General features: G+C 45.4%; 1 protein-coding gene across 1 annotated transcript in view; it reads left to right on the top strand.

Moving 5' to 3' along the window:
- Nucleotides 1–17177, top strand: part of LOC124555979 (inactive phospholipase C-like protein 1) — a 651563-nt gene that overhangs the window by 141006 nt on the left and 493380 nt on the right. Inside the window, exon 2 of the mRNA XM_047130024.1 lies at nucleotides 2554–2732. Coding sequence (XP_046985980.1) covers nucleotides 2554–2732 — 179 coding nt within the window. The remainder of the gene's footprint in view (nucleotides 1–2553; nucleotides 2733–17177) is intronic.

The following is a 17177-nucleotide window of genomic DNA, read 5'->3' as shown; positions in this document are numbered from 1 at the left end:
CACTTCGTGAAGAATGGGCTGACATTCCCCAAGAAACCTTCCAGTACCTGATAGAACGTTTGCCTGCGATAGTGGAACCTTTCATCAAGGCTAAGGGTGGGTCAACACCGTAGTGAATTGCAGCGTTATCGGTGGAAAGGGCCACGAAAGTTCGTGACTGAAAAAGACTTACAAGCGTAAGTCTTTTTCAGCCAGGTGTCCGGGTACTTTTGATCACATAGTGTATGTAGATTGTAGACTGGAAGAGTTGGCATTGTTTTTTATTTGGCACTAAGGACCGCAACTTTTTAAACCTTCTCCTTTTCTGTTGAAATTACTTTTGTGTTTTTGAATTTCTATGGCCTCTCTCCTCATCTGGCGTAGTAATTCTTAGTTATTACAAAAATCACAATGTCAAAGAAACGGAACTGGTGATTTCCCGGCCGTAGCACGCGATCTGCTACTGCTGAATTATCTGTCTTGTGTTCCTTGAGGCGGGTGTTAATGCTGGTTTTTTTGTAGTTCCTTTCTACACTTGGTCGGAAGTGTATGGAATTTTATACAGGGTGTTTCACAATTCATGTTACACACTCCTAGGGGTGAAGAGGTGAGTTAGATCAGGTTTTACATAGGAACCCTGTAGTATCGTTGTATGACGTTTCCAGACATGGGTTCCTTTATAAAACTTGTCTTACTATGTTCCCTCTACAACCTCAAGAAGTATGTAACATGAATTGTGAACAACCTTGTATACCCTGCTGTGGCAAGCAGTAGGCGTAGGTCCTTTGCAGTGTTCATACATTCCCACACCTTTCTTGTTGGTTTAAACACCGTATCAGTAACGTGTTTTCCGAGTACTTTGCTGATGCGATCTATGATCGCTCTTACGAATGGAAGGATAACTTTTCCTTTAGTCATTCCTTTTTCATTACAAACTCTAGACCTTGCATGTCTGTAGATTTTATCCCCTGAAGCTCCTTCAGGTTTTCTAATTATCTGTACATCTAATAATGTAATGACATATAAACTGTTCGGTTTGCAGCGCTATTTTTAGGTCAGTAACAGCTTTCTGAGTCGTATAGCTTCTGTAATGTCTCCAGCAGTAGACCACGAGACGGTTGGCAGAGAATTATGCATTGGACCACGGCCTCATTCTCATAAATCAAATGTCAGCAGTATCGCAAATACCGGCGCTAAAATCCTACATTGTACGATTAATATATTACGATACTGCAGTGCGTGTGATATTCTGAATTCTGTATGCATGTCCAAAGGAACTTCGCATCGTAACTCAAAACAACACAGGCACCGCAGTATCGTACTTATCCGCCGACACCGGGCAAGCGGCTTTCAGGTAAAATGCCTCACATGTACGAGAAAACACGTAATGAATGTGCGAGTACAGGTTGAAGACAAATGGTTGATGACATATGAAAGTTTGAGTCTGGTCATGAGTCGTGGACGGATAGCCAAATGGTAAGGCTATCGCTCACGATAAGCAGGGAATCTGTGTTCGAGGCCCGGTCCGTGTGACGTATATATATATATATATATATATATATATATATATATATATATATATATATATATATATATATATATATATATATATCGGTGCCTTTAGTGTCACGTCTTTCAGTGTCACACAAATTTTTATTTTTAAAGGGGATCACTTAAGACTATTTCCATGGGTGCGCCCCTCAAATTTCTCCCTCATTTCACAAAATTGTTGTCTGATGTAGTACAAACTGAAAAAGTAAATTCCCTTTAAAGCACAGTTCCGTATATAATTTATATTCAAAACCTTACACCTGTGTCACAGAACGAATTCTACATCGAGAATACTTTACACAAGTATAAGGGAAGAAATGCTTCCGATAATTATTACAGTATTTAAAGAACATCAAAATATGAACAGGCTGAGATGAACAAACAGTACATGAGACTATGTTAATCAAATCAACTGTAAAAAGCTAAGGAGCACATTATTAGCAAAATGAGAAATATGCAAAAGTTAAATGCCAGAATGAGCACTTCTCAATTGGGAGTAAATCAAAACAATCAGAATGGCTGAGAGAGAGCACAATAACATGAGCCATAAACGAATAAGAGCTAAGCAACTAAGCAAATAAGAGAATACGCAAAAATGAGATGCCTACAAAATGAGAACTGGCCGAACTCCGTCGGCACTTATATACGGTTGCGCTCGTGGCGGCACCTCGCGGCCCGTACGTAACACGCGCGCCTGCGACCGCAATGCACTCTTAGCGCTCGCGGCGGCGTCTAGCGGCCCGTACGCAAGTTGTGCGATTGCTGTCGCAGGTCGACCCTTAATCTATGATGTTACATCCGACACAAATTTCCATTGTCGTCATTCCATTCTACAGCTGATAGTTTTCCATATTCGCAATTGTTAATACATTTAATGAATTAATATTTTGTCCGATTTGCTTACAAATTGTGTTGTTCAACAATGTGGCATGGCGTTATGTGGGGGAATCACGCGCAAATGTGCCCTGCCACGGCTTTCGATTTGTTTATGCCCCTCCATTTAGTAGCCTGTGCTTGTTGCAGACCCGTTGGAGGAGAAAGAGAAGATGCGAGAACGCTGGCTGCAGAAGACCTTCGAGGTGGCTGTAGCGACTGTCCCGGAGTCTGAGGACGGCACATTGGACCAGCAGCAGGTGGTGACGCTGGTGCAGAGAGTCTCGGGCCGCGCCTTCAGCAGCGACCATATCCTGCAGAAACTTGCCGTAAGTCCGCCATCTGCAACACAGCAGCCGCACTAAAACTCAATGCCGGGTTCACACCTACAGCTACGAGAGGCAGTCCTCAGATGCGGTTCATCCATATAGCACGTCATGCACTGAGGTAATAAAACTCATGGGACACTTGATAGTATCGTGCCGGACTTCCTTTCGCCCGGCTTCGTGCAGCGACTCGACGAGACATGGACTCGACGAGTCTTTGGAAGTCCCCTGCAGAAATATTGAGCCATGCTGCTTCCATAGCCGTCCGTAATTTGAAAATGTTGCCTCTGTAGGATTTTGTGCACTAACTGATCTCTCGACTATGTGGCCAAATCATTCTCCCGAATTGTCCAGAACGTTCTTCAAACCAGTTGCGAAAAATTGTGACCCGGTGACGGTTCTACATCTACATCTACATGATTACTCTGCAATTCACATTTAAGTGCTTGGCAGAGGGTTCATCGAATCACAATCATAGTATCTCTCTACCATTCCACTCCCGAACAGCGCGCTGGAAAAACGAACACCTAAACCTTTCTGTTCGATCTCTTATTTCCCTTATTTTATTTTGATGATCATTCCTACCTATGTATGTTGGGCTCAACAAAATATTTTCGCATTCGGAAGAGAAAGTTGGTGACTGAAATTTCGTAAATAGATCTTGCCGCGAAGAAAAACGTCTTTGCTTTAATGACTTCCATCCCAACTCGCGTATCATATCTGCCACACTCTCTCCCCTGTTAAGTGATAATACAAAACGAGCTGCCCTTTCTTGCACCCTTTCGATGTCCTCCGTCACTCCCACCTGGTAAGGATCCCCCACCGCGCAGCAATATTCTAACAGAGGACGAACGAGTGTACTGTAAGCTGTCTCTTTAGTGGACTTGTTGCATCTTCTAAGTGTCCCGCCAATGAAACGCAACCTTTGGCTCGCCTTCCCCACAATATTATCTATGTGGTCTTTCCAACGGAAGTTGTTCGTAATTTTAACGCCCAGGTACTTAGTTGAATTGACAGCCTTGAGAATTGTACTATTTATCGAGTAATCGAATTCCAACGGATTTCTTTTGGAACTCATGTGGATCACGTCACACTTTTCGTTATTTAGCGTCAACTGCCACCTGCCACACTATACAGCAATCTTTTCTAAATCGCTTTGCAACTGATACTGGTCTTCGGATGACCTTACTAGACGGTAAATTACAGCATCATCTGCGAACAACCTAAGAGAACTGCTCAGATTGTCACCCAGGTCATTTATATAGATCAGGAACAGCAGAGGTCCCAGGACGCTGATATCACTTCAGTTTTACCCGATGATTTGCCGTCTATTACTACGAACTGCGACCTTCCTGACAGGAAATCACGAATCCAGTCGCACAACTGAGACGATACCCCATAGGCCCGCAGCTTGATTAGAAGTCGCTTTTGAGGAACGGTGTCAAAAGCTTTTCTGAAATCTAGAAATACGGAATCAACTTGAGATCTCCTGTCGATAGCGGCCATTACTTCGTGCGAATAAACAGCTAGCTGCGTTGCACAAGAACGATGTTTTCTGAAACCATGCTGATTACGTATCAATAGATCGTTCCCTTCGAGGTGATTCATAATGTTTGAATACAGTATATGCTCCAAAACCCTACTGCAAACCGACGTCAATGATATAGGTCTGTAGTTCGATGGATTATTCCTATTACCCTTCTTAAACACTGGTGCGACCTGCGCAATTTTCCAATCTGTAGGTACAGATCTATCGGTGAGCGAACGGTTGTATATGATTGCTAAGTAGAGAGCTATTGTATCAGCGTAATCTGAAAGGAACCTAATCGGTAGACTATCTGGACCTGAAGACTTGCCCTTATCAAGCGATTTGAGTTGCTTCGCAACCCCTAAGGTATCTACTTCTAAGAAACTCATGCTAACAGCTGTTCGTGTTTCATTGTTGTTAGGAATATGAAGTACACGAATGGCTGCAAATGGTCTCCAAGTAGCCGAACATAATCATTGTCAGTCAATGATGGTTCAGTTGCACCAGAGGACTAAGGCCATTCCACGAAAGCACAGCCCACACCGTTATGGAGTCACCACCTGCTTTCAGAGCGCGTTGTTGACAACTTGTATCATGGCTTAGTAGGGTCTGCACCACATTCGAACGCTATCATCAGCTTGCACCAACTGAAAACCAGGCCATGCTTTTCCAGTCGTCTAGGCTCCAATCTGTCATGGTTACGAGCCCGGGAGAGGCGTTGCAGGCGATGGCATGCTGTCAGCAAAGGGACTCTGCTGCCATAGGGTTGTCTGCTGCCATAGACCATTAACGCCACATTTCGCCGCATTGTCCTAAGCGATAAGTTCGTCGTACGTTCCACATTGGTTTCTGCGGTTATTTAACGTGTTGTTGCTTCTCTGTTAGCACTGACAACTCTACGCCAACGCCGCTGTTCTTCGTCATTAAGTGAATAACGTCGGCCACTGCATTGTCCGTTGCCAGAGGTAATACCTCAAATTTGGCATTCTCGGCACTGTGGATCTCGAAATATTGAATTCCGGAATTTAATGTTCCATGCAACTAGCTCAAACAATCATTCGTCGTTCAAAGTCTGTTAACTCCAGTCTTGCATATTATGGCATAATATGGCATATGCATATATTGCATATTATGGCATAATTATATCGGAAACCTTTTCACATGAGTCATCGGAGTGCAAATGGCAGCTTCGCCAATCCACTACAATTTTATACCTTGTACACGCGATACTAACGCCATCTGTATAGGTGTGTATTGCTATCTCATGACTTTCGTCACCTCAGTGTAAACGAATATGACATGGGTGAGAAAAGCCTGCTTCCTTTCTTTAGCACATATGCTTGTATTTAGGTCCTTATGTACAATGACCGACACACGTCGAGAGAATTTGGCTGAAAATATGACAGTTAAATTAAAATTCACATTAGGATTGGGCCGCTAGGATTGTGAGCCCTCCTAACAGACGCGTGATTACATACATTAAAGCTTATTGCATGTACATAACTAACGCTTTTGGAAAATTATTAGCACAGCATCACAAAGGTCACCACGTCTCATATGTTGCTGAGCCTAACACAGTAGTCGTGAAACTGCGGCCCGCGTGTGGAATGCGGCCGGCATTAAGTGCTCGTGCCGCCTGTGGCTCTCCGCCGCATATCGTTATAACACTTAGTTTTGGAAATCACTTTTCTAACGCGTATATCTCGTAATAAGTCTATCAGCAAACATCTCACAACTGTAACGGAAAAATAAATTTGTGTTAAGTTTTGTGGGCAGAAACGATTTCCAGCTACGCTACCAAGACAACATACTTCTCCGCCTTCCACGAAACCAACGTCATGCACACCTTTATTAAGCAATCCTGCCAAGAACTCCTTACATGTTATTAGTTTTTAAACATGCCTGTGTCGCGCGGGATTAGCCGAGCGGTCTTAGGCGCTGCAGTCATGGACTGTGCGGCTGGTCCCGGTGGAGGTTCGAGTCCTCCCTCGGGCATGGGATGTGTGTGTTTGTCCTTAGGATAGTTTAGGTTAAGTAGTGTGTAAGCTTGGGGACTGATGACCTTAGTAGTTAAGTCCCATAATATTTCACACACACAAGATTTCACACACAAACATGTCTGCCTTGGTAAAGCCTGCCTGGTAGTCGCTTTGAATTACGAAGTCGTGCGGAAAAGTAATGTCTTCGAATTTTTTATTGTGTTCTGTTGAGGTGTTACATGTGACGCATATTACTTGGACGATCTTACTGCTTCACTGACGCAAGTTGCAACCGTCTGCCTCTAGAGGGCACCGAATTGTAGAGTGCAACGTAAACATGTCGATACGTGAGAAATAGCGTGCTGGAATTGAACTTTCAACACAGGAAAACATTGTCCACACGTGGAGGATCCTCTCTTTCAGCATGACAATTCCAGAACACACTCTAGCGCTGCGATATCTGCAACAATCCGACGCCTTGAGTTCACTTTCATCGATCATCCTCCATGCAGTATCGCCTTGACCCCATCCGATATTCATCTGTATCGAAAACTTAAAGAACACGTTCGAGGAATTCACATTGACAGAGATTAAGCGGTGCAAGTAGTCTACAGTGATGATATAAACAAATAGGGGTCTCGTTTTGCCGGCCGGGGTGGCCGAGCGGTTCTAGGCGCTACTGTCGCAGGTTCGAATCGTGCCTCGGGCATGGATGTGTGTGATGTCCATAGGTTAGTTAGGTTTAAGTAGTTCAAAGTTCTAGGCGACTGATGACCTCAGAAGTTAAGTCCCATAGTGCTCAGAGCCATTTGAACCATTTTTGTCTCGTTGTGAGAATTGTGTTAGGCGCCTGGGTGATTAGTTAAGAAATAAATATGTAGTTATGAACAATGAAGATGTAAGATGTTAATAAAGTTTATCTTCCTTAAAAAGATTCAGCAGTTTCCACACAAAAAATTCGGAGGCATTACTTTTCAGCCCGCCCCCGCACATCGAGTGTTCTAGAAAGGGAGCAAATCTTTTTTGTCCTTTGTGTCTATTTTAGTGGTTTGAGTGAAGTGTTTAATTTAGCTCAAAGATAAATGAAAAAGCATTTTTTACAGTTTTTATAACTGGACCAAAATACCAATACCGAGTCTTAATTCCCCTCTCAGTTGTTCATTACTTCATTTCTACAGAGGATTTTAATTAACAAGAAAAACCCAATTCTTGTATTTGCGTGTAGTTGTCGCCTGTTCGTATGGGAGACGGAGGATCAAGGCAGTGACGATGCGTGGTTGTGAAACTTAAATAATAGAGTGTGACAAGTAATTTTTCATAGTCGTTGGCTGCTGTATGAAGTAATTAACGTTGGCGCGCTAATGGCGCTATCGTACAGAGCATTTCAGCTACACCACAATCATTTCCTCGTTTTTCCCATCCCTTTTCATTCCACAATGTGGTTATCGGACTAGTATTGGCTGATATCGGTACGGTTTCGGAAGGTCGTTTCTCTCTGACGCGAGAGCAGGAAAACTAGCTTCATTTTTTTAAAATTGGAATTAATGCAAAAAAAGTGGGGGTAACAGACTGTTCTTGTCTGTCATTGCGGAAGTTAATACAACGGCAATCTATACTTCGTAATAAGACTTAGCAGAGGACCGCACTGATGGCACTTAGTAAATTATTTTCTGCCGGAAAATTGACAATTATCGTCGATGGAAAGGAAACGAAATGGGGAAACCAAACACCAACAATCAAGAACAATACCTAGTTGTCGGATGATTTCATTACAATTTTTATATTCCCGAATGAGATTTTCACTCTGCAGCGGAGTGTGCGCTGATATGAAACTTCCCAGCAGATTAAAACTGTGTGCCCGACCGAGACTCGAACTCGGGACCTTTGCCTTTCGCGGGCAAGTGCTCTACCATCTGAGCTACCGAAGCACGACTCACGCCCGGTACTCACAGCTTTACTTCTGCCAGTACCCGCGAAAGGCAAAGGTCCCGAGTTCGAGTCTCGGTCGGGCACACAGTTTTAATCTGCCAGGAAGTTTCAATTTTTATATTGCCTGTGTTACGACGGTTGATTATAGTTCAGCTACTACCTCCAATGTCGACACCATAAAGGCTTTAGGAATTAATAAACATATTTTACAGCTATACACGTTACCGCTGACTTTGCTAAATTGAGATTTGCTTTGTAACACTATTTATATACGCTGAGAAATTAAAGTTTTCTCAGAAAAATCAAACGACTACCCAAGATGGTAAAAAAAAATCATCGTTGCCTAAAGACTGCGAGCGAAAGAAGACCTGACAACTGACTGCATTATTACCTCAAGAAGATTCAGCCGGTAGGGTATCGAAGGCGGTGGCTAAAGCCTGGGATCAGCACTTCTAGTTACTGCTACTGGTTCAGAACACGAAGGGCTCGTGTCCAGCACTGTGCTAACTTTTGATGTAACGACAGCTCCTCTGTCTATCTCCACCTTCAGTGATGAAATCACGTCCGCAGAACGTGATCTGAGATACAAGAGACCACGAGAGAGAATCAGATCAGATTCTTCCATTAATAACTTCGCTCCTGGAGTCACCCCCTCCACCGTGTTCTTATCCCAACAAAATTGCGGAGTCGTAAGAGATGGCACCCGCTTCTTTCTGTGGGGGCAGTGGGGGTGTGTCTGCTTTCCGAGGTGATAGACATCGAAAAGCTAGATCGTGCATCAGCGTAGGCGTATTTGTTACGAGGCTTCACATCATTTCTAACGGAAACTGCCAGGAGATTCCTCCGATCAACAATCATTTCGGGCGCGCCCTGGAGTGTCCAAGATGGATAAATCTTTGAATAATTTAATGTGGGATTATAAGTGCCCCGAAATTCTAATTATTTCAGTTGATCGCGAAATGAGAATATTAGTTTTCATCACTTGTTAATTAAATAAGCAGCAATATACTGGATATCTGGTTTGCATTCATTTCTCAGTCACTGGCTGCAACCTTTGTTTGCTGTTAGTACTCCGGTCTCCATATTTCTCTGTGTTACGGTTCAGCATTGAAATTTTGTCATGATTAACGCTGTACTGTTTTTTCCTTTCCACGTCATCACTTATGGAGGAATTATCACAGGTTCTGTTAATTGGGTTTACATTTTGTGTCATTTCTTACATGCGAAGACACTGTATGGTGTTTGGACCTAAAATAACTGGTTGAGGTGGCTACTTTTGGGTAGCCGACGAGAGGTGCGAAAAAGAGATCACTAGTTTCTAGCTAAAGAACTAACCGCACAGGCTGAAGTGAAGATTAGATTAAATTCGTTACGCGAAAAACGTCGATTCCCTGTCCTTCGAGCATTGTCTTTATCAAATAAGCTATCACGTCACCATATTTGATGCTCGTAGCAATGCACTGCCAACATTACCTTTCAAAATACGGGGGTGCTCAATAAGCAATGCAACACTATTTTTTGTTGGCCGGTTTCGGTTGAAAAATGCATAATTTTTTGTGACAGATCTTAGAACATTCCCGCTTCAGTTCCTATAATTTCGTGAAGCTCCGATAGACTGCGGTACTACAAGTAACCTTCAAACTGGCGTCTGTAGCAGAGGCGCGTTCCAAGCAGAGAGCTGTCACTGAGTTTCTTCTGGCGGAAAACAGAGCATCGCAGATATTCATAGGAGCTTGTAGTACGTCTACGGAGACCTGGTAGTGAACAAAAGCACCGTGAGTCGTTGGGCGAGGTGTCTGTTATCATCGCAACAAGGTCGCACAATCCTGCCCGATGCCCTGTGTGCCGGCCAGCCGCACACAGCTGTGACTCCTGCAATATTTGGAACGTGCGGACACTCTCATTCGACCAATCACAATCCAACACCTCGTTACTCAACTGTACGTCTCTGTTAGAAGTGCTGACACACTTGTCCACCAGTTGCAGTTCACAAAGGTACGGTATGTGCCCGTTGGCCTTCTCACCGATTAACTTAAAAAAAACTTTGTGTTGCGCCTTACCGCAGGTCTTGACATGGGGGAAGCCTCGTCAGAGAGGTCCACCGCATGAGCGTCTAGGGAAGTGATTACAGTGGTGGTTTCCCATTGCCTTCCACTGATGATGATGAAATGATAATGAGGACAGCACAACACCTAGTCCCTGAGCTGAGTAAAACCCCGACCCAGCAGGGAATCGAACCCGGGCCCCTTGGCGTGACAGATCCCCGCGCTGACCACTCAGCTATCGGGATGGACTCTGCCTAGCAGAAGACCATAAAGGGCAACGAGGGACAATCTGTGCGGAATTGCTTGCGCCTTACGAGGTCAATCGAGACAATTTTTTTCCAACATCGTCACAGATAACGAAACATAGGTCCATCACTGCGAATCGGAAACAAAACGGCATTCAATGGAGTGGCACCACAGCACCTCTCCTCCGAAGGAAAAGTTCAAAGCTGTTCCCACAACCGCTAAAGTCATGGCGACGGTCTTCTGGAACTCTGAAGGGATTATCCTGTTTGAAGCCCCCGCTCATGGTGCAACTATCAACTCTGAAGTGTGCTGTACAATCCTCAGGAAACTGAAGAAACGACTTCACTGGGTTCATCACCACAAAATTGCTAACGAATGTCTCCTTTTCCGTGACAATGCAAGTCCTCAAACGAGTCTGCGTACCGGAGAGGAACTCACAAAACGTTATTGGAATGTTCCTCCTCCTCCACCCAACAGCCCCGATCTCGCACCTCCCGACTTCCATCTGTTTGGCCCGATGACGGATGCACTCCGCCGGAAGCAGTACGTGGATGATGGGGAGGTCACTGATGCAGAAAGGCGTAGGCTCCGAAGTCGACGAGTAGAATGGCACCATGCCAGCATAGGTTTCTTCCAGTAAAGGGGCATAAGGCCGTCATATTAAATGGAGATTATGTTGAAAAGTAGGGTTTTGTAGCCAAAAGAGTAGGGAACATATGGTGTATTGCAATCCTGAGTAAAACCAACCATTTTTCAGAAAAAAAGATATGTTGCATTACTTACTGAATGCCTCTCGTAAATATGAAACAATGGTGACGTATCTGTACGATTCAGGACAGGATATGCTGCAATGAACATTTATTGCCACTGCATGCAGCACAGGGACTTACCCTAGCTGCCTTCGTTGAGCTCCAAGCACATGCAACTCGAGGATTCAACTTGCCATTCGTTGTTCAAATTCAAATGGTTCAAATGGCACTGAGCACTATGGGACTTAACATCTGAGGTCATCAGTCCCCTAGAACTTAGAACTCCATAAACCTAACTAACCTAAGGACATCACACACATCCATGCCCGAGGCAGGATTCGAACCTGCAACCGAAGCAGTCGCGCGGTTCCGGACTGTAGGGCCTAGAACCGCTCGGCCACAGCGGCCGGCGCCATTCGTTGCTCCCCGTATTTTTCAAACTCCACAGAGAGCTCCACTTACCCCACTCCACGCGGTTGCTGACATAATAGGTTTCTAATTGCACGGAAATGCTTCTTCTCCCCCAGAGGGCAGACGCTTCACTGTTCAAATTTCGTCGAATGGATTTGAACGCTCCCTAATGGTGCCACCCTGTACTCTAAAACAGAGCTATGTGACGTTAAACTCCAAAGGGGTGTAATCACGTTCAATGGGGATTCAGCGCCGCGATGTCCTTAAAAAGGGGTTTAATCGTCCAGGGGTTGTCAGCGATAGCCAAATTTGTCAAGAACGGCGTCCTGTTATTCATCGCGCTGCAAACTGTCTTTTTCGAGCGCCAAATGTATCAAAATGAAAGTCTCTAGGGTGGGGAGTTCATGTAGGCCCTTTCTGCCAACTCCTGAGGCCTTTTCGTGTGGGTTCTGAGAGGTGGTGTGTTCCAAATATTTTCCTCTGCTACCCATAAGAAACCAGAGTGATTTTAACGCTAGGCGTAACAGTTCTAAATTCAATTGCAGAGGCGCCAAACGAATGGGTCAGTTATGAGGAAGAGGGGATGTAAAGACTTTCCAAACGTATGATGCGTCCGTTGTCGACGGGACGTTAAACACTAACCACCTACCTACCTATGATGCGTCCACAGAGACGTTGGGCAGAATTCTGGTGAAATTTGGTGCCAATGTGACATCATTAACGCACATTACAGATCGCATGAACTTCTGAGCTCTATCCTTTCATTTGCATGTGTCGACACCTTGCTGTCTGAAGTGTTGCCGAGCTCAAGGATGACGTTGCAAGGAGCCACGCTTTTGCACCGTTACAAAGGAATTTTGTAGGCACCTTTGAGGCAAACTGCCAACTTCTGTATTGCAATGGGAGGCAATTAGGGGTTTCAAAGAAGTGATCCTTTGTCTTGTGCAGTGCAGATACCCCTCCCAGGCTACCGAACACCATGACCCCACACGCATCCTCTTGTTTCAGCCCTTATCAATATCCACGTCTATACTTAGCGTGTAGTGGCGCGTACTTCTATGTACCACTGCCGCGAGATGTACGCAAGAGGTAGCAATAGATTGGTTGACTCTTCTAGTAAAGAACACTCACTGAATTCTAACAGTAAATAACATTGTGATATACGACTCCTGTCTTGCACCGTCTGCCACGAGAGATGGATGAGCAACATCTTGAAACTTTCGCGCTCATTAACTAATCTGTTACCGGTACTATTCTGTCCCTATTTGTTCGATACTGTATCCAAAGTTCATAACACCTAGCAAGATTTCAAGCTGCATCTGTCTTCTTTGGGCAACGGCCTTGCCGCGGTGGATACACGGGTTCCCGTGAGATCACCGAAGTTAAGCGCTGTCGGGCGTGGTCGGCACTTGGTTGGGTGACAATACAGGCCGCTATGCGCTGTTGCCATTTTTCGGGGTGCACTCAGCCTCGTGATGCCAATTGAGGAGCTACTCGACCGAATAGTAGCGGCTTCGGTCAAGAATACCATCTTACGACCGGGAGAGCGATGTGCTGACCCCACGCCCCTCCTATCAGCATCCTCCACCGAAGATGACACGGCGGTCGGATGGTCCCGGTATGCCTCTCGTGCCGTGAAGACGGAATGCTAATCTGTCTTCTTTGACGTACTGCCCATTGACGACGCTGATTCATGAACCATCCACCGACATATGAAACAATAGGATAGTCTATATTACTTCGGGTACCTCTCGACATTTTCTACTGAAGCTGCAGCCTTGTACTGTTTCGTGTCACCCACCGTGTGGGGTCTGTGTCTTGGTTCCTTGACCTGTTGCGAGTTTCAAACAGTATACGGGAATGATTTGGTTGAATGAATCGGTATTCTACCACAAGTAGTACAGGACGTTCCTGTTCTACAAATCATTTTCATTTAGCCTTGCGTATACTGCTGAAGGCAGCTCACTATCTACCAACAACTACAAGATACACGTAAAAGCGCCATTACGTCTCCAAACTAATATACATCTCCTGACTTTAGTGCGCGTATACTACGAGGGGCGTCTAATAAGTAAGTTTCCCTATTTCATATGTTAAAAAAATTACACAAAATTTATCATACTAAAATAATTTTATTGACATTATACAATGCTGCTTCTTTTCCTTTTCTGCGCGGCTCACCCCCATAGGAGGTGCGAGTCCTCCCTCGGGCATGGATGTATGTGAAACTTCCTGGCAGATTAAAACTGTGTGCCAGACCGAGAGTCGAACTCGGGACCTTTGCCTTTCGCGGGCAAGTGCTCTACCAACTGAGCTACCGAAGCACGACTCACGCCCCGTCCTCACAGCTTTACTTCTGCCAGTACCTCGTCTCCTACCTTCCAAACTTAAGCTGTGAGGACGGGGCGTGAGTCGTGCTTGGGTAGCTCACATGGTCGCTAAATCGTTTGGATGTCTTACGACGTCCGCCCCGAGCAGATGCAACGAACGAAACCGAACAAAATGAGATTTTAAAAAAAAAAAAAAAGAAAGAAAGAAAAGTTGGTAGAGCACTTGCCCGCGAAAGGCAAAGGTCCCGAGATCGAGTCTCGGTCCGGCACACAGTTTTAATCTGCCAGGAAGTTTCATGTCAGCGCATTCTGTGCTCGTAACCAGCTGTTCACTGTTGATGGGACTTCATCGGTGTTAAAGTGCTTACCTTGGAGGGGAACATGTGAAAATCACTTCGGGGCAAGATCTGGTGAATATGGAGGATGCCGCAACAGTTGTCAATTGAATCTTCCGAGCTCCTCATGGGTCATTCGAGCTGAATGAGTTCGAGCATTGTCACGAAGGAAGAGAACTTTCCGAGGCAAATGTTCAGTACGTTTTCTTTTGACGGCAGCTCGTGGATTCCTGAAGGCATTACGGTACCTCCCTGTACAGATTTTGGTGTGGTAAAGTGGATAGTGAACGAGGAACACCCCCTCACTGTCCCAAAAGATGGTTGCCATAACTTTCCGTGCCGATGTGTGACCTTTGCCTTTTTGGGACTCTTTCGTCAGGTTTGTGGTGTCAACGCCAGACACCACACTTGCTAGGTGGTAGCCTTTAAATCGGCCGCGGTCCGTTAGTATACGTCGGACCCGCGTGTCGCCACTATCAGTGATTGCAGACCGAGCGCCGCCACACGGCAGGTCTAGAGAGACTTCCTAGTACTCGCCCCCAGTTGTACAGCCGACTTTGCTAGCGATGGTTCACTTACAAATTACGCTCTCATTTGCCGAGACGATAGTTAGCATAGCCTTCAGCAACGTCATTTGCTACGACCTAGCAAGGCGCCATTACCAGTTACTATTGATGCTGTAAAACATGTACCGTCAAGAGCGATGTTCACCAATTATGGATTAAAGTTAAGTATTCCAGCAGCTACGTACGTTTTTTGTTAGTCTCATTTCTTTGACCTGTTCCAGGCCTCACGCAAGCGTGCGTGAGCTAAAACACGAGCCTTTCGGCTTCCTCTCATAGTGGGTTTGCTCTCTTGCCAATCCACAACAAGGTATCTTCCACATCATGCTCTGACGTTTTCTCTGGAATCGAATTATGGTTCAAATCAAATGGCTCTGAGCACTATGGGACTTAACATCTGAGGTAATCAGTCCCCTAGAACTTAGAACTACTTAAACCTAACCAACCTAAGGACATCACACACATCCATGCCCAAGGCATAATTCGAACCTGCGACTGTAGCGGTCGCGCGGTTCCAGGCTGAAGCGCCTAGAACCGCTCGGCCACACCGGCCGGCGAATCGAATTATGGACCCAGGTCTCATCCTCATGTGAATGTCCATACCGTCTTACCCACAGACAGAGGTCAACTCAAGATGGATACCGACAGCGGATAGTTGTTTTGCTGCGAAGAAAACGAATGAAAGAGTGCAGCTCACAAGTGGACACATTTTGTCGTGGTAACACCATGCCAACTGGCTGCATACTTGCAAGATACTGTGGTATGCATCATAAGCCAGGGTGAGCATTGTCAAAACACCCCATTCAAACTCGCAGGCCCTGACATTTCACGGGCACAGTTTATTTTGCAGAGCAATAACGTAGGGAAAGTTACTTATTAGACGACATTCGCACATACAGAACTGTCTAAAGTTGAACGATTCATTTAACGCTTCCACTAGTTATGAAGGCTCCAACTCTGTTAAATTGATACCTCCAAACATGTCCACTCCACTGCACTGATGTTGTTTTAGCTTCAAATTCAGCAACGAGCATCTTCGAAAACACTCAAACGTGATTGGTTTCACGATACCAGTCCCACTTATTATTACTAAATTGTATTTATATAGCCTATACCCGCAGTCTCGATTGGTGTGATTTCCCCCAGTGCGCATTTCGATGGCATCTCTAACGACGCTCTACCTGCATTCTGGCGTTTGTGCTAAAATCCTGACGCGATCGTATTCCATCTCACGGTTGTCGAACAAACAGTACTCTGCACCAGCCGATTTGTTAGGATGCATTAGTCGAGTGCCTAAGTAAGGCTTGGAATTAGAGGTGCCTCTAATTAAGAAGACACTTAGCAAACAACGAGCTGGCGGCCAGGGTGGATGGAGTGCCTACGATCATGCTACCGGGGTCGGGGCACCCCGACGACCGCAGACGCCACTGTTGTCGCCTCTCGGCGTTATGTAACTATGCCTTCACAGTAATAGACTACTGGCCATTAAAATTGCTACACCAAGAGGAAATGCAGATAATAAACGGGTATTCATTGGACAAATATATTATGCTAGAACTGACATGTGATTACATTTTCACGCAATTTGGGTGCACAGATCCTGAGAAATCAGTACCCAGAACAACCACTTCTGGCCTTAATAACGGCCTTGATACGCCTGGGCATTGAGTCAAACAGAGCTTGGATGGCGTGTACTGGTACAGCTGCCCATGCAGCTTCAACACGATACCACAGTTCATCAACAGTAGTGACTGGCGTATTGTGACGAGCCAGTTGCTCGGCCACCATTGACCAGACGTTTTCAGTTGGTGGGAGAACTGGAGAATATGCTGGCCAGGGCAGCAGTCGAACATTTTCTGTATCCAGAAAGGCCCGTTCAGGACCTGCAACATGCGTTCGTGCATTATCCTGCTGAAATGTAGGGTTTCGCAGGGATCGAATGAAGGGTAGAGCCACGGGTCGTAACACATCTGAAATGTAACGACCACTGTTCAAAGTGCCGTCAGTGCGAACAAGAGGTGACAGAGACGTGTAACCAATAGCACCCCATACAATCACGCGTGGTGATACGCCAGTATGGCGATGACGAATACACGCTTCCAATGTGCGTTCACCGCGATGTCGCCAAACATTGATGCCACCATCATGGTGCTGTAAACAGAACCTGGATTCATCTGAAAAATGACGTTTTGCCATTGGTGCACCCAGGTTCATCGTTGAGTACACCATCGCAGCCGCTCCTGTCTGTGATGCAGCGTCAAGGGTAACCGCAGCCATGGTCTCCGAGCTGATAGTCCACACTGCTGCAAACGTCGACGAACTGTTCGTGCAGA

This window comes from Schistocerca americana, chromosome X, assembly GCF_021461395.2.
Source record: "Schistocerca americana isolate TAMUIC-IGC-003095 chromosome X, iqSchAmer2.1, whole genome shotgun sequence".
Lineage (NCBI taxonomy): Eukaryota > Metazoa > Arthropoda > Insecta > Orthoptera > Acrididae > Schistocerca > Schistocerca americana.
Note: the sequence above shows the minus strand (reverse complement) of the source record. Positions and strands in the feature narration are given on the sequence as shown.